General features: G+C 49.2%; 1 protein-coding gene and 2 long non-coding RNA genes across 4 annotated transcripts in view; all 3 read right to left on the bottom strand.

Moving 5' to 3' along the window:
* Window positions 1-23,180, bottom strand: part of ELP3 (elongator acetyltransferase complex subunit 3) — an 86,795-nt gene that overhangs the window by 17,812 nt on the left and 45,803 nt on the right. The window contains exon 10 of the mRNA XM_050971906.1: window positions 5,944-6,138. Coding sequence (XP_050827863.1) covers window positions 5,944-6,138 — 195 coding nt within the window. The remainder of the gene's footprint in view (window positions 1-5,943; window positions 6,139-23,180) is intronic.
* On the bottom strand, window positions 7-1,268 carry LOC127059372 (uncharacterized). The gene is made up of 3 exons (XR_007777073.1): window positions 1,044-1,268; window positions 790-921; window positions 7-168 (listed from the first exon to the last, which is right to left on the bottom strand). It is a non-coding gene; the product is annotated as an uncharacterized LOC127059372 (long non-coding RNA).
* Window positions 17,965-19,219, bottom strand: LOC127059371 (uncharacterized). 2 transcript variants are annotated; one of them, XR_007777071.1, is made up of 3 exons: window positions 18,730-19,219; window positions 18,573-18,625; window positions 17,965-18,158 (listed from the first exon to the last, which is right to left on the bottom strand). It is a non-coding gene; the product is annotated as an uncharacterized LOC127059371 (long non-coding RNA). The 2 variants fall into 2 exon arrangements; XR_007777072.1 differs by having other exon boundaries at window positions 18,124-18,264.

Here is a 23,180-nt window from a genome sequence, read left to right as displayed (position 1 = left end):
TCCACCAAAATCTCTCAGATTTCCAGCAAAATTCCACCTGTCCATCCAAAATCCCTCAGATTTCCACCCAAATTCCACCTGTTCATCCAAAATTCCAAAATTCCACCTGTTCATCTAAAATCCCTCGGATTTCCACCAAAATCCCTCAGACTTCCACCCAAATTCCACCTGTTCATCCAAAGATTTCCACCAAAATTCCACCTGTCCATCCATAATTCCAAAATTCCACCTGTTCATCCAGAACCCCTCAGATTTCCACCAAAATTCCAGAATTCCACCTGTTCATCCCAAATCCTTCAGATTCCCACCAAAATTCCACCTGTTCATCCATAATCTCTCAGATTTCCACCAAAATCCCTCAGATTCACCAAAATTCCATTTCCCCAAAATCCAAAATTCCACCTGTTATCCAGAATCCCTCAGATTCCACCAAAATTCCACCCGTTCATCCAGATTTCCCCAAATTCCACATTCCAAATTCCCTGTTCCTCCAAACCCCTCAGATTTCCACCAAAATTCCAAAATTCCACCTGTTGATCCAGAATCCCTCAGAATTCCACCAAAATTCCACCTGTTCATCCAAAAATTTCCATCAAAATTCCACCTGTTCATCCAAAATCCCTCAGATTTCCACCAACAAATTCCACCTGTTCATCCAAATCCTCAGATTTCCACCCAAATTCCACCTGTTCATCCAAAGATTTCCATCAAAATTCCACCTGTTCATCCATAATCTCTCGGATTTCCAGCAAAATCCCTCAGATTTCCACCAAAATTCCAAAATTCCACCTGTTCATCCAAAATCCCTCAGATTTCCACCAAAATCCCTCAGATTTCCAGCAAAATTCCAAAATTCCACCTGTTCATCCAGAATTCCTCAGATCTCCACCAAAATCCCTCAGACTTCCACCAAAATTCCACCTGTTCATCCAAAATTCCACCTGTTCTTCCAAAATCCCTCAGATCTCCACCCAAATTCCACCTGTTCATCCAAAGATTTCCAGAAAAATTCCACCTGTCCATCTAAAATTCCAAAATTCCACCTGTTCATCCAAAATCCCTCAGATTTCCACCAAAACTCCACCTGTCCATCCAAAGAGTTCCACCAAAATTCCAAAATTCCACCTGTTCATCCAAAGATTTCCACCCAAATTCCCCCTGTTGATCCCGAATCCCTGGGATTTCCAGGGAAATCAGGGACAGGGAATTCAGCTCTGCTCCAGGTTGATCCCAAACATTCCTGGGTGAGTTTTCCTTCCTTTTTTTCTGAATATCCCAAAAATCCCACCTGGAGCTTGGGGATGCTCAGGGAGCTGGGGCTGCAATTAATTAATTAATTAATTGATTGGTTAATTAATTAGTCAGTGCTGTTTTTTTTCTCCACCCAGCAGCTCTGTGGAATGAATTCCTGGTGGATTTTCCTTCCCACTCATGGACAATTCCTGGGTTTGGCAGGAAAAATAAAAAAAAAAAAGGAATTAAAGGGTCCTAAACTTGGGAAAAGGGGGAAAAAATTTGATTTTACCTCACAGAACAAAATTAAAGGGTTGGAAAGGACCTAAAATCCCATCCCAAGGTCAGGCTTGGGATCCAACCCCTCCTGGGACAATTCCAGGGATGGGAATTCCCAAGAATTCCTTCCCAAAATCCCTCCCCACATCCCATTCCCAGGGAAAAGGAAAAAAGGGATTTGGGTTTTTTTTTTTTTTCCTATAAATCCACAGGATCTGGGGATGATTCCTTGGGTTCTGCCCAAGGAAAATTCCTTACCCAGAGCCTTTATCCAGGGATTTCTCAGAGTAAATAAAGACCACGCTCCTGGCGTGGATTTTTAGCTAAAATCCTGGGATTTGTGACCAAAATCCAACCAGTCAAAGGTGGATTACAACCCAGAGCTGCTCGTCCCCCTGCCAGGGAGCCAAGGAAATGAAAATATGGATGGGGAAAAGCAGATTGGGAAGGAGGAAAAAAGCAAGGAATGGGTTTTCCATGCCCACAGGAGCATCCAGAGCGACTCCATGGTTAAAATTCCAAAGAAATTCGGGATACAGGGGGTCAAATGCTGACCCTGGTGAAGGGAAGGAGCAATTTGCCAGCTTCATTTCATCTCCTGGTTTTTCCCCAACATTTGGGAAGTGTTTCCCAACATTCCCATTCCTTGGCTTTCTTGTGGAGCAGCTGATTGGAACTTGCAGGGAAATTCTGGATCTGGCTCTCAGCTCTGCCCCATTCCCAGGGAAAGGTTTGATTTCCTTGGTTTTCCACCTCCCCATCATCAGAGTGAGAGGGAAATCCATAAAAACACCGAAATCCAAGGAAAAATAAAACCCCTGGAGGTGAGTGATGCTCCTCCTGTCGTTTTCCACCTCCACAGCACCGTGGGAGGATTCCCTCTCATCCCATCTCTCCTTCCAGATGTCCAAACTCCCTGGATTCCCTCTCATCCCATCTCTCATTCCAGATGTCAAATTTCCCAGAATTCCCCCTCATTCCAGATGCCAAAGGTCCCTGGTGTCACGGTTTGAGATGACACCTGGATTTCCCCTCATTCCGGATCTCCAACTTCCCTGGAATTCCCTCTCATTCTGGATCTCAAACTTCCCTCAAATTCCTCTCATTCTGGATCTCAAACTTCCCTGGATTCCCTTCTCATTCCAGATCTCCAACTTCCCTGGATTCTCTCTCATTCTGGATCTCAAACTTCCCTGGATTTCCTCTCCTCATTCCAGATCTCAAACTTCCCTGGATTTCCCCTCATTCTGGATCTCAAACTTCCTGGATTCTCCTCATTCCGATCTCAAACTTCCCTGGATTCCCTCTCCCAGATCTCAAGCTTCCCTGGATTTTCCCTCATTCCAGATCTCCAACTTCCCTGGATTTCCCCTCATTCTGGATCTCGAACTTCCCTGGATTTCTCCTCATTCCAGATCTCAAACTTCCCTGGATTCCCTCTCATTCTGGATCTCAAACTTCCTGGATTTCCTCTCATCTCAAACTTCCCTGAACTCCCTCTCATTCCAGATCTACAACTTCCCTGGATTCCCTCTCATTCCAGATCTCAAGCTTCCCTGGAATTCCCTCTCATTCCAGATCCCCAACTTCCCTCGAATTCCCTCTCATTCTGGATCCCCAACTTCCCTGGATTTTCCCTCATTCCAGATCTCAAACTTCCCTGGAATTCCTCTCATTCTGGATCTCCAACTTCCCTGGAGTTCCCTCTCATTCTGGATCCCCAACTTCCCTGGATTTTCCCTCATTCCAGATCTCCAACTTCCCTGGATTCCCTCTCATTCTGGATCCCCAACTTCCCTGGATTTCCCCTCATTCCAGATCTCCAACTTCCCTGGATTCTCTCTCATTCTGGATCCCCAACTTCCCTCTAATTCCCTCTCATTCCAGATCTCAAACTTCCCTTGAATTCATCTCATTCTGGATCTCAAACTTCTCTCGAATTCCCCTCATTCTGGATCCCCAATTTCCCTGGATTTCCTCTCATTCTGGATCCCCAACTTCCCTGGATTTTCCCTCATTCCAGATCTCAAACTTCCCTGGAATTCCCTCTCATTTTTGATTTCAAACTTCCATGGATTTCCCCTTATTCCGGATCTCAAACTTCCCAGAATTCCCTCTCCTTCTGGATCTCAAACTTCCCTGGATTCCCTCTCATTCTGGATCCCCAATTTCCCTGGATTCCCTCTCATTCCAGATCTCAAACTTCCCTGGAATTCCCTCTCATTCCGGATCTCAAACTTCCCTGAACTCCCTCTCATCCCACCTCCCCTTCTCACTTCCTGCCTCTTTCCCAATGATGCTTCCCAGCCTTTTCACTTTATCCTTGAAAATCAACACAATTTGGAGCCAAAATTATTTTTTAAATAATTTAAAAGCCCCGCTTTTATCCCTAAATCCTGATTTATTTTTGCCAAAGCTTCCCAGTGTTTCTCGCCTTCGGGTGTCTCCTCCTGAGCCAATTCCCTCTGCCCATCCCCACCCTGCCACAATTCCAGGGAAAAATCAAGGAAAAGAGTCCAGGCAGGTGAGGAATCCTGGGAGAGGTTCATTAAATCCACCCATTATCCACCAGAGAATCCAGACAATTAATTATCCGTCATGGGATCCAATTATCCATCATGGGATCCATCCAATTAATTATCCACCATCATGGGATATTCATTCACCATCAGAGAATCCAGACAATTAATTATCCGTCATGGGATCCAATTATCCATCATGGATCCATCCAATTAATTATCCACCATGGGATCCACCCATTATTCATCATGGGATCCATCCAATTAATTATCCACCATAGGATCCACCAATTATCCACCATGGGATCCATCCAATTAATCATCCACCATAGGATCCACCCAGTTATCCATCATGGGATCCATCCAATTAATTATCCAGCAAGGGATTCACCCAATTAATTATCCGTCATGGGATCCACTAATTATCCATCATAGGATCCACCCAACTATCCATCATCGGATCCAGCCAATCAATTATCCATCACGAAATCCATCCAATTAATTATCCATCACAGGATCCACCCATTAATTATCCATCATCGGATCCACCCAATCAATTATCCATCACAAAATCCATCCAATTAATTATCCATCACAGGATCCACCCATTAATTATCCATCATCGGATCCAGCCAATCAATTATCCATCACGAAATCCATCCAATTAATTATCCATCACAGGATCCACCCATTATCCATCATGGGATGCATCCAATTAATTATCCATCATGGGATCTATCCAATTAACCATCATGGGATCCATCCAATTAAATATCATGGGGTCTATCCCATTATCCATCATGGGATCCATGCAATTAATTATCCAACATGGGATCCACCAATTATCCACCATGGGATCCACCTTGGGATCCATCCCATTAATTATCCACCATGGGATCCATCCAATCAATTATCCATCACAAAATCCAATCAATTATCCATCATGGGATCCACCAATTATCCAACACGGGATGCATCCAATTATCCATTATGGCATCCATGCAATTAATTAACCATCATTGGATCCACCCATTATCCATCATGGGATCCACTATTAGCCACCATGGGATCCATTCCATTATCCACCACAGGATCAATCCCATTAATTATCCACCATGGGATCCATCCCATTACCCACCATAGGATCCATCCCATTAATTACCCACCCTGGGACCCATCCCATTAATTACCCACCATGGGACCCATCCACTTAATTATCCACCATGAGATCCATCCCATTAATTACCCACCCTGGGATCCACCCATTACCCACCATGGGATCCATCCCATTAATTATCCACCATGGGATCCATCCCATTAATTACCCACCATGGGATCCATCCCATTAATTACCCACCATGGGATCCATCCCATTAATTACCCACCATGGGATCCATCCCATTAATTACCCACCATGGGATCCATCCCATTAATTACCCACCATGGGATCCATCCCATTAATTACCCTCGATGGGATCCATCCCATTAATTACCCACCATGGGATCCATCCCATTAATTACCCACCCTGGGATCCATCCCATTAATTACCCACCATGGGATCCATCCCATTAATTATCCACCCTGGGATCCATCCCATTAATTACCCATCCCATTAATTACCCACCCTGGGATCCAGCCATTATCCCTCAGGATCCTCCCAGCCCTGGGAGCTGTCCCCGGCCAGCGGTGGAAGCGGCACCTCCGGAATTTTCCGTGCATTTCCCAGTTTCTCACCTCCCAATCCCACCCGGCCTTTCCCACCCGCACGCAGAGGGAACAGCTCTAAGATCTTTGCTAATTAGCAATTAAGGCTGGGAGATAACGAAGGCAGAGCCAGATGGGGCTGTAATTAGGGAATGGAATGCGGCATCCATGCCGGAGCAGCAAGGAGGTGACTCCAGGCGGGAATTACCTCTGGACTCGGTAGACGCGCGTCCAGGGCGGCACCAGGGCCAGGATCCGGGCCACCAGGTCCACCAGGGTGCTGGGGGGGTAACTCCGGTACCTCCCGGTTTTCCAGAGCTCGTAGAGCCCGGTGCCGCGGATCACCAGCGTGGGGTACAGCTTCATCCCGTCGGGGCGGAACGCCGGGTTCTCAAAGAACTCCTGCAAAAAACAAACAAACAAACAGAAAGGGTTGGTGCAGGAGCACCAGGGGCTGGATGGTGGGGAAGGATGGAGATGAGAGATCTCTGGAGCCAGGGAGTGGAACTTGGGGTTCACAGCAAAGAGCCTGGGAGCAGGGCCCTGCTGGGAGCACTGCAAAGGGCCTGGGAGCAGGGCCCTGCTGGGATCACTGCAAAGGGCCTGGGAGCAGGGCCCTGCCGGGATCACTGCAAAGGGCCTGGGAGCAGGGCCCTGCCGGGATCACTGCAAAGGGCCTGGGAGCAGGGCCCTGCTGGGATCACTGCAAAGGGCCTGGGAGCAGGGCCCTGCCGGGATCACTGCAAAGGGCCTGGGAGCAGGGCCCTGCCGGGATCACTGCAAGGGGCCTGGGAGCAGGGCCCTGCCGGGATCACTGCAAAGGGCCTGGGAGCAGGGCCCTGCCGGGATCACTGCAAGGGGCCTGGGAGCAGGGCTCTGCCGGGATCACTGCAAAGGGCCTGGGAGCAGGGCCCTGCCGGGATCACTGCAAAGGGCCAGGGAGCAGGGCCCTGCCGGGATCACTGCAAAGGGCCTGGGAGCAGGGCCCTGCCGGGATCACTGCAAAGGGCCTGGGAGCAGGGCCCTGCCGGGATCACTGCAAAGGGCCTGGGAGCAGGGCCCTGCCGGGATCACTGCAAAGGGCCTGGGAGCAGGGCCCTGCTGGGAGCACTGCAAAGGGCCTGGGAGCAGGGCCCTGCCGGGATCACTGCAAAGGGCCAGGGAGCAGGGCCCTGCCGGGATCACTGCAATGGGCCCTGCCGGGATCACTGCAAAGGGCCTGGGAGCAGGGCCCTGCTGGGATCCCTGCAAAGGGCCTGGGAGCAGGGCCCTGCCGGGATCACTGCAAAGGACCTGGGAGCAGGGCCCTGCCGGGATCACTGCAAAGGGCCTGGGAGCAGGGCCCTGCCGGGATCACTGCAAGGGGCCTGGGAGCAGGGCCCTGCTGGGAGCACTGCAAAGGGCCTGGGAGCAGGGCCCTGCCGGGATCACTGCAAAGGGCCTGGGAGCAGGGCCCTGCTGGGATCACTGAAAAGGGCCTGGGAGCAGGGCCCTGCCGGGATCACTGCAAGGGGCCTGGGAGCAGGGCCCTGCCGGGATCACTGCAAAGGGCCTGGGAGCAGGGCCCTGTTGGGATCACTGCAAAGGGCCTGGGAGCAGGGCCCTGCCGGGATCACTGCAAAGGGCCTGGGAGCAGGGCTCTGCCGGGATCACTGCAAAGGGCCTGGGAGCAGGGCCCTGCTGGGATCCCTGCAAAGGGCCTGGGAGCAGGGCCCTGCTGGGATCACTGCAAAGGACCTGGGAGCAGGGCCCTGCCGGGAGCACTGCAAAGGGCCTGGGAGCAGGGCAATGCCGGGATCACTGCAAAGGGCCTGGGAGCAGGGCCCTGCCGGGATCACTGCAATGGGCCCTGCTGGGATCCCTGCAAAGGGCCTGGGAGCAGGGCCCTGCCGGGATCACTGCAAGGGGCCAGGGAGCAGGGCCCTGCCGGGATCATTGCAAAGGGCCTGGAAGCAGGGCTCTGCCGGGATCACTGCAAAGGGCCTGGGAGCAGGGCCCTGCCGGGATCACTGCAAAGGGCCTGGGAGCAGGGCCCTGCCGGGATCACTGCAAAGGGCCAGGGAGCAGGGCCCTGCTGGGATCACTGCAAAGGGCCTGGGAGCAGGGCCCTGCCGGGATCACTGCAATGGGCCCTGCTGGGATCCCTGCAAAGGGCCTGGGAGCAGGGCCCTGCCGGGAGCACTGCAAAGGGCCTGGGAGCAGGGCCCTGCTGGGAGCACTGCAAAGGGCCTGGGAGCAGGGCCCTGCTGGGAGCACTGCAAAGGGCCTGGGAGCAGGGTTCTGCCGGGAGCACTGCAAAGGGCCTGGGAGCAGGGCAATGCTGGGATCACTGCAAAGGGCCTGGGAGCAGGGCTCTGCCGGGATCACTGCAAAGGGCCAGGGAGCAGGGCCCTGCTGGGAGGGCTGAGAGAGGGAAAGAGAGTGGGAAAGAGAGGGAGAAGTAAAGAGAGTGGGAAAGAGAGAGAGAGGGAATGAGAGTGGGAAAGAGAGAGAGGGAAAGAGAGAGAGAAGTAAAGGGAGTGGGAAAGAGAGAGAAATGAAGAGAGTGGGAAAGAGAAAGAGAAGTAAAGGGAGTGGGAAAGAGAGCGAGAGACATAAAGAGAGTGGGAAAGAGAAAGAGAAATAAAGAGAGTGGGAAAGAGAGAGAGAGGTAAAGAGAGTGGGAAAGGCAGAGAGAGAAGTAAAGAGAGTGGGAAAGAGAGAGAGAAGTAAAGTGTGGTGATGAGAGAGGGAGGATGAGAGGATAAGAGGATGAGAGGTCAAGGTTCCCATTACAATACAATAAATCTTGTTCTGTGCTTAATATTCCAATTCTCACTTACCAATCTAGTCCAAGACACAACTCCTACAGCATTTACATTACATTACATTTACATTACAACTGTGTTACATTTTAAACCCTAAAATCTCCTCTTTGGGCCCTCCTGCCAGGCCAGTGGGGTCTGCTCTGAGCCTTGGAGCTGCCTGCAAGCAGAGGCTGTTGTTCTGTCATTACCTTCAGCCAGTCACACCATTGTTTTCCAGGTGTTCAGTAACTGAGGGATCTCAGAGCTGCTTTCATTTCAATCTCACTTCTAGTTTCCATATTCTCAAAATCTTTTGCCAGGCAATTATATTTAGAAAGCTTTCCTGTTTCATCTTCCCCAACAAGTTGGATCAAAAAAGGTAAAAAAAGTCAAAACTAAGAGCAAAGCAAACATTCCCTAGGGCTGGGGGCCTTGGCTGGACTCGTTTCCAGGGGGGCTTTGTGGTTGTAAATCTGGGAATTACTGAGAATTCCTGGCTCAGGGTGAGCTGTGAGGATTTATGGGTTTCTGGAAAGGAAAAGTCTGTTCTAGATTTGAAGAGGAAGCCACAAGAGGAACAAAGAGCCACACCAGAGAACGAGTCAAATCTGTGCTTCCCTTGTATTTCCCAGTGTGAATTCCATGGATATTGCAGCATTTATTGTCCCAGAGTCTGGAATTAGAACAATAGGGATGAGCGTGCTGCTCTCCCAGCTCGGCACGCCGCGTTCCAGAATCGATCAGCGTGTCTGGGACACAGCACTGGAACAGCAAGGGAAAAAAGCAGATTTGTTCTGTTTTCCTGTGTTATTCTCCACTCTGAGCAAACCCTGAGAACAGCAGGGTGAAGCGTGGCTCTGATTTCCCTGCCTGAATCCCACACGGAGCACCCAGGCTGGGCTTTTCCCAGATTTAATTTTGGGATTGAAGATTAAAATGAAATCATTCTGACAAAGGAAAAGTGAGATCAGGAGCCAGGCAGGGCACCCTGAACCAAGCAAGGATTGAATGGATCTAAAGGAAAAGTGAGATCAGGAGCCAGGCAGGGCACCCTGAACCAAGGAAGGATTAAATGGATCTAAAGGAAAAGTGAGATCAGGAGCCAGGCAAGGATTAAATGGATCTAAAGGAAAAGTGAGATCAGGAGCCAGGCAAGAATTAAATGGATCTAAAGGAAAAGTGAGATCAGGAGCCAGGCAAGGATTGAATGGATTTGAAGGAAAAGTGAGATCAGGAGCCAGGCAAGAATTAAATGGATTTGAAGGAAAAGTGAGATCAGGAGCCAGGCAAGGATTGAATGGATCCAAAGGAAAAGTGAGATCAGGAGCCAGGCAAGGATTGAATGGATTTGAAGGAAAAGTGAAATCAGGAGCCAGGCAAGGATTGAATGGATCCAAAGGAAAAGTGAGATCAGGAGCCAGGCAAGGATTGAATGGATCCAAAGGAAAAGTGAAATCAGGAGCCAGGCAGGGCACCCTGAACCAAGGAAGGATTTAATGGATTTGAGGGAAAAGTGAAATCAGGAGCCAGGCAAGAATTAAATGGATTTGAAGGAAAAGTGAGATCAGGAGCCAGGCAAGGATTAAGGAGCCAAGCAAGCCTCAGTACTCCAGATCGGATCCCGGGTTAGAGCCTGGGTTTATTCCTGGTTGCTCACTGGATCCCTCTCCAGCAGAGTGTTCCTGCAGGAACAGGAATTCCCAGTTGGATCAGGTGAGTCAGTGGCTGCTGTGGCCCCAGCAGCTGCTGCTGCTGCTCCAGGGCTCTGCTGGGATGAATTGTCACACATTGTCATGGAACCATGCAATGGCCATGGTGGGAGGGACCTTCAATCCCATCCCATTCCAACCCCAACACCTCCTCTTATCCCAGGGTGCTCCAACCTTTCCTTGGACACTCCCAGGGATTCTCTGGGCTGGGAATTCCAGACCAGCCAGGAATTCCTTCCCAAATCCCACCCCAAGGTCCCCTTTCCCAAGGAATTCCCTCCATTCCCAGCTCTCCCAGCCTGGATTTGGATTCATCCCCATCCCAGCTCCTCTCCAGGAAGGAATTTTGGGAATTCCCTGGGAATTGGGGACTCCAGGAAGGGTCTCCCTTCCCTTTTCCATCCCCAAATTCCACAAAAAATCCCTTGGGATGGATCCTGAGTGTCCTGGATCCCAGAATCCCAGAATGGTTTGGGATGGGATCCATGGACCCTCAATCCCATCCCATTCCAACTCTGACACCTTCCCTGATCCCAGATTGCTCCAACCTCTCCTTGGACACTCCCAGGGATTCTCTGGGAATTCCAGCCCAGCCTCTCCCCACCCTCCCAGCCAGGAATTCCTTCCCATGATCCCATCTAAATCTCCCCTTTCCCAGTGGAATCCATTCCCTGTGTCCTGTCCCTCCATCCCTTGTCCCCAGTCCCTCTCCAGCTCTCCTGGAGCCCCTTCAGGCTCTGGAGAGGGCTCCAAGATCTCCCTGGATCCTTCCCTTCTCCAGGTGAGCATTCCCAGCTCTCCCAGCAGCTCTGCTGGTTTCCCAACCCCAAACTTCTCCAGGACAAACCCCCCAGAACGGATCAGCTCAGCTCCAAGGCTCACCAGATCCAGTCCCAGATCAGGGATTGCAATAATCCAGGTTTTTCCTGGCTGATTCCCTGCCTAAACCAGGGCTGGATCCAGCCTGGAGCAGCTCCAGGGAAAGAAGAGGTGGAGAATGGAATTGGTTTTCCAGGCAGCTCAGCCCTCAGACACAGCCTGGGAGACAAACCAGGGTCTGGAGCAAGGACAAGCAGTGGGATCAGAGTGCTTGGGGTGGGAAGGGATCTCAGAGCTCATCCCATTCCCACCCCAACCTCTCCCACCATCCATCCCAGGCTGCTCCAAACCCTGTCCAAGCCAGCCTTGGACACCTCCAGGGATCCAGGGGCAGCTCCAAGGCTTCTGCTGGATTTATGGATCAATCCAGTTCCTCCTGAGCGAGCCCCAGATGCAAAGAGAGGAAAACTCAACTCCCAAAGGACCAGGAAAACCATCCTGGCTGTCCTCAGCCAACCCCAGACGGGCTGAATTCCACTTTTTGTGGGTGGCTGATGGAAAACGAGGAGCAGGAACGAGATGTGAGCGGGCTGAGTGTTCTGGGAGGATGGAGGAGTTCAGGTGAGGACGGGGTCAATGAGCCCCTCCAGCAGGGCCTGGCTTCATATTCCCCCTCATCCCAAAGTGGGAATGATTCACCAACATTCCTGTTTTTCCAGCAGAGCCCAGCTGACAGTGGAGGTTGCTCACCCCACCCTCAATTCCATCCCTTCACTCCTCTGCTCCTCTGACGTCACCCAGCTGATAATTCTGCTCCCCCTGGCCTTTAAAAGCCACAGGTTTATTTATTTCCCTGTTAACTCCTCAGGACTCTGCTGAGCTGATTCCCCAAGTAATTAATTTCCAACCTGATAAGGGAGCAGTGGCAGTGCTGCTCCTCCCCAGCCCCTTTTCCCAACAGTCCCTGCAAATCCCAACGTTTACAGGCTGAACCTTTCCCCATTCACCAACTGCTTTGGATTCACTTCCTCCTCAAACAAAGGCAGCAGAAAATGCCAACACGTGCTGAGCTTTAGGAGCAATTGTCACCTTTTCTTGTGGTTGTTTTGTTTTTTTTTAATTAGACACCTTAAAAGGTGTCTCGGGCTGATAAAAACCCTCCGGAGCTGTTTCCTGCCAAAACAAATTGAATCCTGAAAATATTTGTTCCAGAGGCCACCATCCATGGCAGCTCTGGAGGTTTTCCATCAGCTCCAGGCTGAGTCAGGGCTAATCCACGGGGAGAGGTTAAAGATGACCCAGGGAGGGCAGATCCCAAATTCCTGAATCCCAGGGAATATTCCAAATGGAAGCACCATCAATTTCAAAGCTAAACCAATTTTCCTTGGGGTTTTCTCCCCTCGAGGCATTTAACAGGTTTTAGGTAATTAAGATTTATTGAAGGTAAATGTAAATTTGGGGCAGGACATAAGAGATTATTGCAGCAATTAAATATTTAAATTTAAATTTAATTACAGTAAAAAAAGGGCAGCTCAGATCAGCTGAAACAAACCTGGAGGTTCATATGGACTCCTCCATACCTTAAAATAACATTTCCCCATAACATTCCTCAATTTATGGGATATCAGAGAAAACCTGAGGATTTTTTCACAGTAAATAATAACCACAATTTTTTTACTTCAACTCCCACCAAAAGCTTTCAGTGACATTGCAATTGTTGTCCAGGAGAATTGGGATTACAGGAAACCAAAAGTGAATCTCTGTAAGATCAGAACAGTTTGATTTGGGAAAGATCCTCTCATTCCAAGGAGGGAACAGGAGGTGGAATTAGGAGATGACACCCTGAATTTCATTATTTCCCCCTTCCAGTGCTTGTGGAACAACCTTTGAAGTCAGAAAATCCCTGACCCACGGGAAAGGTCTGAGGATTTGGGATCCCCAGGGCCCCATCCCCAAACTCAGCATCAGCCAAAATTCCAAGATTCCACCTGGAGGTTTTAATCGGATTTTCCTGACCATGCTGGGCACGGAATGAATGAGAAACCTGCTGAAAAAAAAACCCTAAAAAGCTGCAGAATGAGAAACCAGCTTCAAAAAAACCCCCCAAAAGCTGGGCTCTCCAAAAGGAGAAAACCAAGGTGATTTCATGGGATTCCACTTGAACATTTCCCAGCCCCAAGATCTTTAATCTCCTCGCTCTCCAGGTGCCCAACTGCTGGAGGAGATACCGGTTAGGGGATAAAAGCAGCAATTTTTGAAAGCAATTTACTAAAACGCCAGGATTTGCTCCGAGGAAAGGTCACCAAAAACCGATTTTTGAATGACCAGAACGACCACTGGAGATGAACTGTGCCCCCTCAACCTGCTCCTTGAATCGGCTCCTCCGCTGCATCCCCCGCCTGAAAGGAGATGATTAAATTCAAATGGTGAATAAGACGAGCATTATCTGAGCTCTCCATGCTCCATCCCTTATCTCCATCAGCTGGATTATTTATAGCACTTGAAAGCTCCTGCCTTGAGTGACACTCGCAGCTCGGCGGGGAAGGAACAATCACTCAGCGCTTTAATTACGTGCATTAAGAGCCGCTCGTGCCTCCCAAGCGCGGCTCCATTTTCGCGGCCCCCATTTGCATTTCCCCGTCAATGCCGGCCTAATTAAAACCCCCAAACGATAGGATCTGCATTCAGCGCTGCAGACAATGGCCCAGTGACCGAGAAATGCAGATTCCAGGGTGCCTTTGCCGTGCCTTTGGAACACCCAGGGCCTGGGGCAGCGCTCGGGCTGGAATGGCCATTTCAGAGTCCCAGCATCTCCCAAGGATGCCACCTCAGACTCGGTGTTTTCAGAACAGAACCTCAGAGGGTTTAGCTGGCAGATTTCTGTGAAGGTGGGAGGTTGGTTTTGTACCATTTGATCTTTATTTCTATCCTCAAAGAGCAACCCCTCCTGTCCATTCCAGTGTTCCTCCTAAATTCCCTGCAGGAGTGCACCTGCCGGGCTGGAATGGCCATTTCAGAGTCCCAGCATCTCCCAAGGATGCCACCTCGGACTCGGTGTTTTCAGAACAGAACCTCAGAGGGTTTAGGTGGCAGATTTATGTGAAGGTGGGAGGTTGGTTTTGTACCATTTGATCTTTATTTCCATCCTCAAAGAACAACCCTTCCAGTCCATTCCAGTGTTCCTCCTAAATTCCCTCCAGGAGTGCGACACAAGGGGAAAAGCCTCGAGCTACACATGGGGAGGTTCAGGTTGGATATCGGGAATAATTCTTGATTGGAAAGGGCAGGGGTGGAGTTCACATCCCTGGAGGGATTTCAATCCATGTGGATTTAGGGGGATGTGGATCCATGGTGGAGTCCCCATCCCTGGAGGGATTTCAATCCATGTGGATTTGGGGGCTCACGGATCTGTGATGGAGTCCCCATGCCTGGAGGGATTTCACATCCAGGTGGATTTGGGGGGACATGGATCCATGGTGAATCCCCATCCCTGGAGGGATTTCAATCCATGTGGATTTGGGGGGATGTGGATCCATGCTGGAGTCCCCACCTCTGGAGGGATTTCAATCCATGTGGATTTGGGGGCTCATGGATCCGGGATTTAAATCCATGTGGATCTGAGGGGATGTGGATCCAGGATTTAGAGTCCATGTGGATTTGGGGGGACATGGATCCATGGTGAATCCCCATCCCTGGAGGGATTTCAATCCATGTGGATTTGGGGGGACGTGGATCCATGGTGGAATCCCCATCCCTGGAGGGATTTCAATCCATGTGGATCTGGGGGGATGTGGATCCATGGTGGAGTCCCCATCCCTGGAGGGATTTCAATCCATGTGGATTTAGGGGGATGTGGATCCATGGTGGAATCCCCATCCCTGGAGGGATTTCAATCCATGTGGATTTGGGGGCTCACGGATCTGTGATGGAGTCCCCATCCCTGGAGGGATTTCACATCCATGTGGATTTGGGGGGACATGGATCCATGGTGAATCCCCATCCCTGGAGAGATTTCAATCCATGTGGATTTGGGGGGACATGGATCCATGGTGGAATCCCCATCCCTGGAGGGATTTTAATCCATGTGGATTTGGGGGGACATGGATCCATGGTGGAATCCCCATCCCTGGAGGGATTTCACATCCAGGTGGATTTGGGGGGACGTGGATCCATGGTGGAATCCCCATCCCTGGAGGGATTTCAATCCATGTGGATTTGGGGGGACATGGATCCATGGTGAATCCCCATCCCTGGAGGGATTTCAATCCATGTGGATTTGGGGGGACATGGATCCATGGTGGAATCCCCATCCCTGGAGGGATTTCAATCCATGGATCCGTGGTGGCCTTGGCAGTGCTGGGAATGGTTGGATTCCAGGATCTCCAGGAGTTTTTCCAACCTGAACAACCCCAAATCGTTTCCTCTCAGTGTCTGCACTCACAGCAAAACCTCCCATGGATGGGACTGAGGGGAGGAACTCCCAAAGATCCAGAACTTTCCATCTCCTGGGAGCCATTCCATGGCCAGGGCAGGCAGGACAATACTCCAGGGAATTGCTGCAGCTCTCCTGGCCATCCACAGCCAGACAACAAAACCCTCCCAGTCCCTGGCATGGTCCAGCTGCCAAATCTCCCATTAGGGAAACCCCCAAGCCATGGAAAAAGTGACAGAAAAGGGTCACCAACACCTAAACCACCTCAGATTGTTCCGGAATTTCCCATATTTCGGGTAAGAAAAGCAGATTCCCTGCAGCAGGAAGGACCTTGGAAGCTTCTCCATCTCCTCCCTTCCCCAGCAGCCCCAAAACCCTCAAACCCAGGGGTCCAAGGGAGCTTTTCCAAGCTCCAAGGTGAATCCCCAGCAGCTCCAGCTCCAGCAGGAACATTTTCCTCAGATGCTCCTGCCTCCCATCCCAGCCCTTCCAGGGTTTTTCCCCCCTGGAATATCAGGATCCAACCCTGCTGGGGAGTTCTCTCCAAAACCACGAGATCCTGGCCCTGCTGGGACACAACCCAGGAGAGTTGGAGATAAAATAACCAGGAGAGACACGGAACACTTGGAAAATTGCTGGAGCAGGAGCAGGCTGACCTTGGAGGGCCAGACAGAGCTGTCCAGATTGTGCTCAGTGCCCCGAGCAGCCCCATCTGCAGGTGCTCCCAGCCTGCCTCCATCCATCCTGCAAAAACCCAGGAGAATTCCTCCATCCATCTCAAATTCCACCTTGCCTTTCATCTCCTGGGTTTTTTTTTTTCCCCTTTCCAGGAGGGTCAGCGTTTCCCTGGGGTTCAGCACAGGAAATAAAACATTTTTCATTGTCTCAAACACGGGTGGATCCCTCCAAAAAAATAAATAAAACCCACAGCAACTCCATCCTGGTTTTGATTAAAAACAACCCCAATCTCACTCAGATCCCCCCCAGAAATGCTCACAGCAAAACCATTCTGCTTTTTGAATTCAAAAATAAAAATACAAACCCCCACAAAACCAACAATGAGGCCCTCAAAAATCTAATTTGGCTCTTGTGGTTTCTACACTCCTGTACTAAAATAGGTATTTTACTGAGTGATGCTGTCTTTGCCTAAATGCCTGGAAAATTTGCACTCTTTATCCTTTTATTTCTTTAGTTTTGCCTGCTTGTTCTCAGCCATATGTTCATTATTGACTTCAGCAGCAAGGGGCCTCAGTGAAAAAATTAAAAAAAAAACAAGAAAACAATTTGTGAATGGAAAAAAAAAAAAAAGGAAAGAAAGAAAGAAAAAAAAAAAGGAAAGAAAGAAAAAAAGAAAGAAAGAAAAAAAAGAAAGAAAGAAAAAAATTTTTCTGGTGTAAAAAGAGAGAGGGGCTGAAGGAGGCTGAGCAAGCCACGGGGCCTGGGGGCTGCAAAGTGCAGAAATCATCCCTGGTTGAGGTGGGAAAAGGCTCTGAACTGCTCCTTTCCACTGAGCAGGAGCTTTTTGTGAATGGGAGGCTGCTGGCAGGCAGTGATTATTGGCATTATCCTAACTCTGATGGTTCCTGAGGAGGAAAAAATCCTGATTTTCAGAGACAAAGGCAGCAATCTGAGAGCAGAATAAAGGCAGGTTTTCCCACACAGCCCCTGAGATTTTCCTATCCTGGAGTGGTGGAATGGTTTGGGTGGGAAGGGGATTTAAAGATGATCCCATTCCAACCCCAATTTTGTCCAGGCTGCTCCAGCCTGGCCTTGGACATTCCCAGGGATCCAGCCTCAGTTTCTCTGGGAATTCCTCCTCCAAATCCCACCCAAATTTCCCCTTTGGAGCCATTCCCTGGGTCCTCCAGTCCTTTCCCAAATTCCAGCTCTCCCAGAGTCCCTTTAGGCTCCAGCAGCAGCTCCAAGGATTCCCTGGATCATTCCCTTCTCTCTCCAGCTCTCCCAGCCTGTTCTTCCCACAACATCCCAAATTTTTCTGCTTCTGTACAACACAAAAAGATTTCTCTGCCACCAAAATCCCCCATCCTTGGCTTTTCCTGATTTAAGCTCAGTTCCTGAGCCCACAATTCTGCAGAAGTGGGCACTGACTGGGTGATTTACCCCCAGAAATATCAGAGGAATTGGGTGTGAGAAGTTTCCAGAAATAGTCAGTTCCTTGCTACCACCATCCTCATTAACACAAAAATTACCCCAGCTCTGCTCATAGCTCACAGAGCCAGAAATGTTTCTGAACTGAGGCAGCTTTTGAGCAGGAATATTCCCTGAAATTCCCTGGAATTTCCACAAAAAAAAACCCAAAAAAAAGGGGAAAAAACCACATTTTCAGACATAAACCCACAGCTTTTCAGTGAGATGTTTAGAAGGAACTGAAAGGAAAATCATTTACCTCCCTAAACACTCTGGAGCTGTATTTAAAAACACAGGAACTGTCTCCCCAGAGGAGCAAAAATCAATGCAGATCAGCACTTGAACTCTCTTTTATTACAGTTATTAAAAGCTCCTGATAGAGGGGCAATATTTTAGTTTCATTATGGATTTCATCTCCTTGAGAAAAAAGCAGAGCCCTGAGGAAAAGCAAGACCTTCTTTACAGCTGGAAATGGTTGGAGGTAACGTCACCACTTTGTAAAGAGAAAGGACACACAGATTATTCCACCTTCATTTTCCTCCTCCTATCATTTCATCCTCATTTTCCCCAGATTATTCCACCCTCATTTTCCCCCTCCTATCATTTCATCCTCATTTTCCCCAGATTATTCCACCTTCATTTTCCTCCTCCTATCATTCATCCTCATTTCCCCAGATTATTCCACCCTCATTTTCCCCCTCCTATCATTTCATCCTCATTTTCCCAGATTATTCCACCTTCATTTTCCTCCTATCATTTCATCCTCATTTTTCCCAGATTATTCCACCCTCATTTTCCCCTCCTATTATTCCACCTCATTTTCCCCAGATTATTCCACCCTCATTTCCTCCTCCTATCATTTCATCCTCATTTTTCCCAGATTATTTCACCCTCATTTCCCCCTCCTATCATTTCATCCTCATTTTCCCCAGATTATTCCACCCTCATTTTCCTCCTCCTATCATTTCATCCTCATTTTCCCCAGATTATTCCACCTTCATTTTCCTCCTCCTATCATTTCATCCTCATTTTCCCAGATTATTCCACCTTAATTTTCCTCCTCCTATCATTTCACCCTCATTTTCCCCAGATATTCCACCTTCATTTTCCTCCTCCTATCATTTCATCCTCATTTTTCCCAGATTATTTCACCCTCATTTTCCTCCTCCTATTATTTCACCCTCATTTTTCCCAGATTATTCCACCCTCAGATCATTTCACCCTCAGTTAATTTCATCATAAATAATCCCTCAGATTATTCCACCTTCATTTTCCTCCTATTATTCCACCTCATTTTTCCCAGATTATTCCATCCTCAGATTATTTCACCCTCATTTTCCCCCTCCTATTATTTCATCCTCATTTTTCCCAGATTATTTCCCCCTCAGATCATTTCCCCCTCAGTTAATTTCATCATAAATAATCCCTCAGATTATTTCACTTTCAGATGATTTCCCCCTCATTTTCCCCCCTCAGATTATTTAATCTTCATTTTCCCCCTCAAATCATTTCACCATCATTATTCCCTTCGGATTATTTCACTCTCATTTTCCCTCAGATTATTTCACCCTCATTTCCCCCCTTGGATTATTTCAAGAATATTTTATTTATTTAATTTTATTTTATTTAATTTTATTTATTTTATTTTTATTTTATTTTATTTTATTTTATTTTTATTTATTTTATTTTATTTTTATTTTAAATATTATTTTCATTAATATCATTATTTCAATCATTTTTCTCCTCAAACAATTTCACTCTCATTTTTCCCCTCAGGTCATTTCACCATCATTTTTTCCCTCAGATTATTTTCCCCTCAGATTATTGAATGTTCTTTTTTCCCCTCAGATTATTGAATGTTCTTTTTTCTGCTCAGATCATTTCCCCCTCCTGTTCCTCACCAGGAGCTCTCTGCATCACTCAGATCCCAGATGCATCAGGCACTAAAATTAGCTCATTTCTGGGAAATTGCTTATTTTGCAATTCCTCCAGAAAAAAAAAATACATAGATAAAAATCCCATCTTGACACATGACTAAGAGAAGGAATTTTCAGGCTGAACTCATTCAGTGATTGTGTTTTATTTAAAGAACACAGGAGAGGCTCTGCAGATGGGAATAAAAAAAATCTCCTGAGCTAAATACTTGTGCCCATGAAATGGCCCTGCCTGTGGTGCTTTGGCCGCTCAGAATGGGTAAGGGAGCGGGGGAGGGGAGAGGGGGCGAGGCAAGGAAGAGGGGGGGCGTAGGTGAGGAGGGCGTGGGAGGGGAGGCCAGGGGAGGGCGAGGGAGGGCGAGGGAGAGGCGAGGCGAGGGGAGGCGAGGGGCGAGGGGAGGGCGAGGCGAGGCGAGGGCGAGGGCGAGGCGAGGGGCGAGGGGAGGGCGAGGGGGGGGCGGAGGCGAGGGCAGGGAGGCGAGGCGAGGGCGAGGGCGAAGAGCGAGGCGAGGCGAGGCGAGAGAGGCGAGGGGAGGGCGAGGCGAGGGCGAGGCGAGGGCGAGGCGAGGAGAGGCGAGGCGAGGCGAGGCAGGCCAGGGCGAGGCGAGGCGAGAGAGGCGAGGGGAGGCGAGGATGAGGGGAGGGCGAGGCGAGGCAGGCGGGGCGAGGGCGGAGGAGAGGGCGAGGCGAGGCGAGGCGAGGGCGAGGGAGGCAGGCGAGGGCGAGGCGCGGGAGAGGGCGAGGCAGGCGAGGCGAGGCGAGGCGATTCGCATTCTATTGTTATATTCTATGCGAGGTTATTCTATTTTATTTCTATTCTAGTCGATTTTATTCTATTTTCTTTCTATTCTATGTCTATTCTATTTCTAGGGTCTATTCTAGTTGCATTTGATTTCTAGGTGATTTCTATATTTATTCTATTCTATTCTATTTCTATTTCTATTCTTTATGTCAGATTTTAGATGGACACATGGGATTTCCTCAAGGTAAAAAAAAAAGAACTTTTTCTATCTGATGGTTCTGGGCAACATCCACCCCTCCTGTGGCATTCCAAACTCCCAATTTTCTGCCTCTCTTCCCTGTTTTTCCTTTCTCCCAGATTTATTTCACCTCTGAGGGGTTTGCTCAGAGCCAGGAGGAAGAGCACCAATAAACCACACTCAAAATCCCATCAAAATAAATTAAAGGCAGGCACAGCAATATTGTCCCAATGAATAAATCTGTTCTTTAGAATGGATAAATAACTATTAATGTATAAAATATGTTATAAATAACAGATATATACACATTTTGGAGCATTATTAGGAATATTCACCCCAGAGCAGCCAAATCTGTGATTCTCTTATTTCCACCAAGCTTGATTAACACCTCAGGAATTCTCCAGCCTCCCAAAATTTGGAGTTTTTTGCTTTTTTTCTGCTCCAATCCAAAGTTCTGCTCCCCCAAGTGATTGATGGATCCTGCCAAGCATTTCCCCCTCCAGAGCAGCCTCATCCCTGCCCGGGTGGAGCCGAGCCTTGCGAAGGATGAGGTGACAATTCCATTATTCCCGCTGAGTCCTTGATTTCTCCTGCCTGTTTTTCTAATTATTTTCTCTGCCCACCTGCCTGGGGAGGCTCTGCTGGGCTTTGTCTGGTTTAGTTTGGAGTGTTTGTGGTCACTGAGGTTTTCTGGAGAACGTTCCCTGCTGCCCCCGTGGCGTTTTCCCCGTGTGTGGAATGGGGTGGGGAAGACCTGGAGGAGGAAGGAAATCCTCCAAGGATATAAAAAGATCAAAAAGCAAAGGGAGAGGGAAGAAAAAGCAGAGTGGAAGTGGGACAAGTGATCAGAGAGAGAAAGGGAACTGGAATTTTGCAGTGGAGGCAGGGAAAAAGGTTCTTTCTGGGAAAAATTGTGGAATTGGAGAATGACTGAATTATTTGGGATTATTAAAGCTGAAAGCTCATCCCATTCCTAAGGGCAGGGACATCCTCCACTATCCCAGTTTGCTCCAAACCCTGTCCAAACTGGCCTGGGACACTTCCAGGGATGGAATCCACAGAGATGGAATCCACAGGGATGGAATGCACAGGGATGGAAAATACAGGGATGGAAACCACAGGGATGGAACCCACAGGGATGGAATTCACAGGGATGGAATCCACAGGGATGGAACCCACAGGGATGGAATGCACAGGGATGGAATCCACAGGGATGGAATCCACAGGGATGGAATCCACAGGGATGGAATTCACAGGGATGGAATCCACAGGGATGGAATTCACAGGGATGGAACCCACAGGGATGGAATCCACTGGGATGGAATTCACAGGGATGGAATTCCACAGGGATGGAATTCACAGGGATGGAATTCACTGGGATGGAATTCACAGGGATGGAACCCACAGGGATGGAACCCACAGGGATGGAATTCACAGGGATGGAACCCACGGGGATGGAATGCACAGGGATGGAATCCACAGGGATGGAACCCACAGGGATGGAATCCACAGGGATGGAACCCACAGGGATGGAACCCACAGGGATGGAATCCACAGGGATGGAAACCACAGGGATGGAAACCACAGGGATGGAATCCACGGGGATGGAATGCACAGGGATGGAATCCACAGGGATGGAACCCACAGGGATGGAACCCACAGGGATGGAATTCACAGGGATGGAACCCACAGGGATGGAACCCACAGGGATGGAACGCACAGGGATGGAACCCACAGGGATGGAACCCACAGGGATGGAACCCACAGGGATGGAATTCACAGGGATGGAACCCACAGGGATGGAATTCCACAGGAATGGAATCCATACGGGATGGAATCCACAGGGATGGAACCCACAGGGATGGAATCCACAGAGGATGGAATCCCACACGGGATGGAATTCACAGGGATGGAATTCCACAGGGATGGAACCGCACAGGGATGGATCCACAGGGATGGAACCCACAGGAGGATCCACAGGGATGCAATCCACAGGCCGATGGAATCACAGGGATGGAACCCATAGGGATGGAATTCACAGGGATGGAAACCACAGGGATGGAATTCCACAGGGATGCAATCCACAACCTCTCAGTGCAAAAATAATTAAGAAACCCAAATAGAGCCAACAGAGGCACCCTTGTCTGTACAATATTTTGAATTCTTAGGGACAGAGGCAGCTGCTGCTGGCAGGCAGAGCTCAGAGCAGCCTGCAGGGTCAGTGCTGGGGCCTGGAGCAGCAGCAGAGGCCGGGCAATCGATCAGGCAGCAGGGACAGACAGAGGGGACAGAGGGGACAGAGGGGACAGAGGGGACAGAGGGGACGCCTGCTCCTGCTGTCATTCCCTGCCTGCCTTGAAGAAGCACCCGGCGCTCTCCTGGCCAAGGTCAGCTCCATCAGCACTTTATTCCCCTCCCAGGAGAAAGCCCTGGATTTATTATCATTATTTCAACTGGTGCTGAAGGTGCTCAGAACTTCTAAAGTCAAGCTTGTTCCTTTGTGTTCCTTTCTGCTGAGCTGGGAAGTGGCTGCAGAGGGGGAGGGCTCACAAAAAAATGAAATTATTTTGTCCAAAGTTAATTAGAATTACCTCAAAGGATTTATAAAGATCCCTGGAAAGCCATGGGTTTGTTAT

The sequence above is a fragment of the Serinus canaria genome, chromosome 3 (assembly GCF_022539315.1).
Source record: "Serinus canaria isolate serCan28SL12 chromosome 3, serCan2020, whole genome shotgun sequence".
In the NCBI taxonomy this organism is placed as follows: Eukaryota; Metazoa; Chordata; class Aves; order Passeriformes; family Fringillidae; genus Serinus; species Serinus canaria.
Note: the sequence above shows the minus strand (reverse complement) of the source record. Positions and strands in the feature narration are given on the sequence as shown.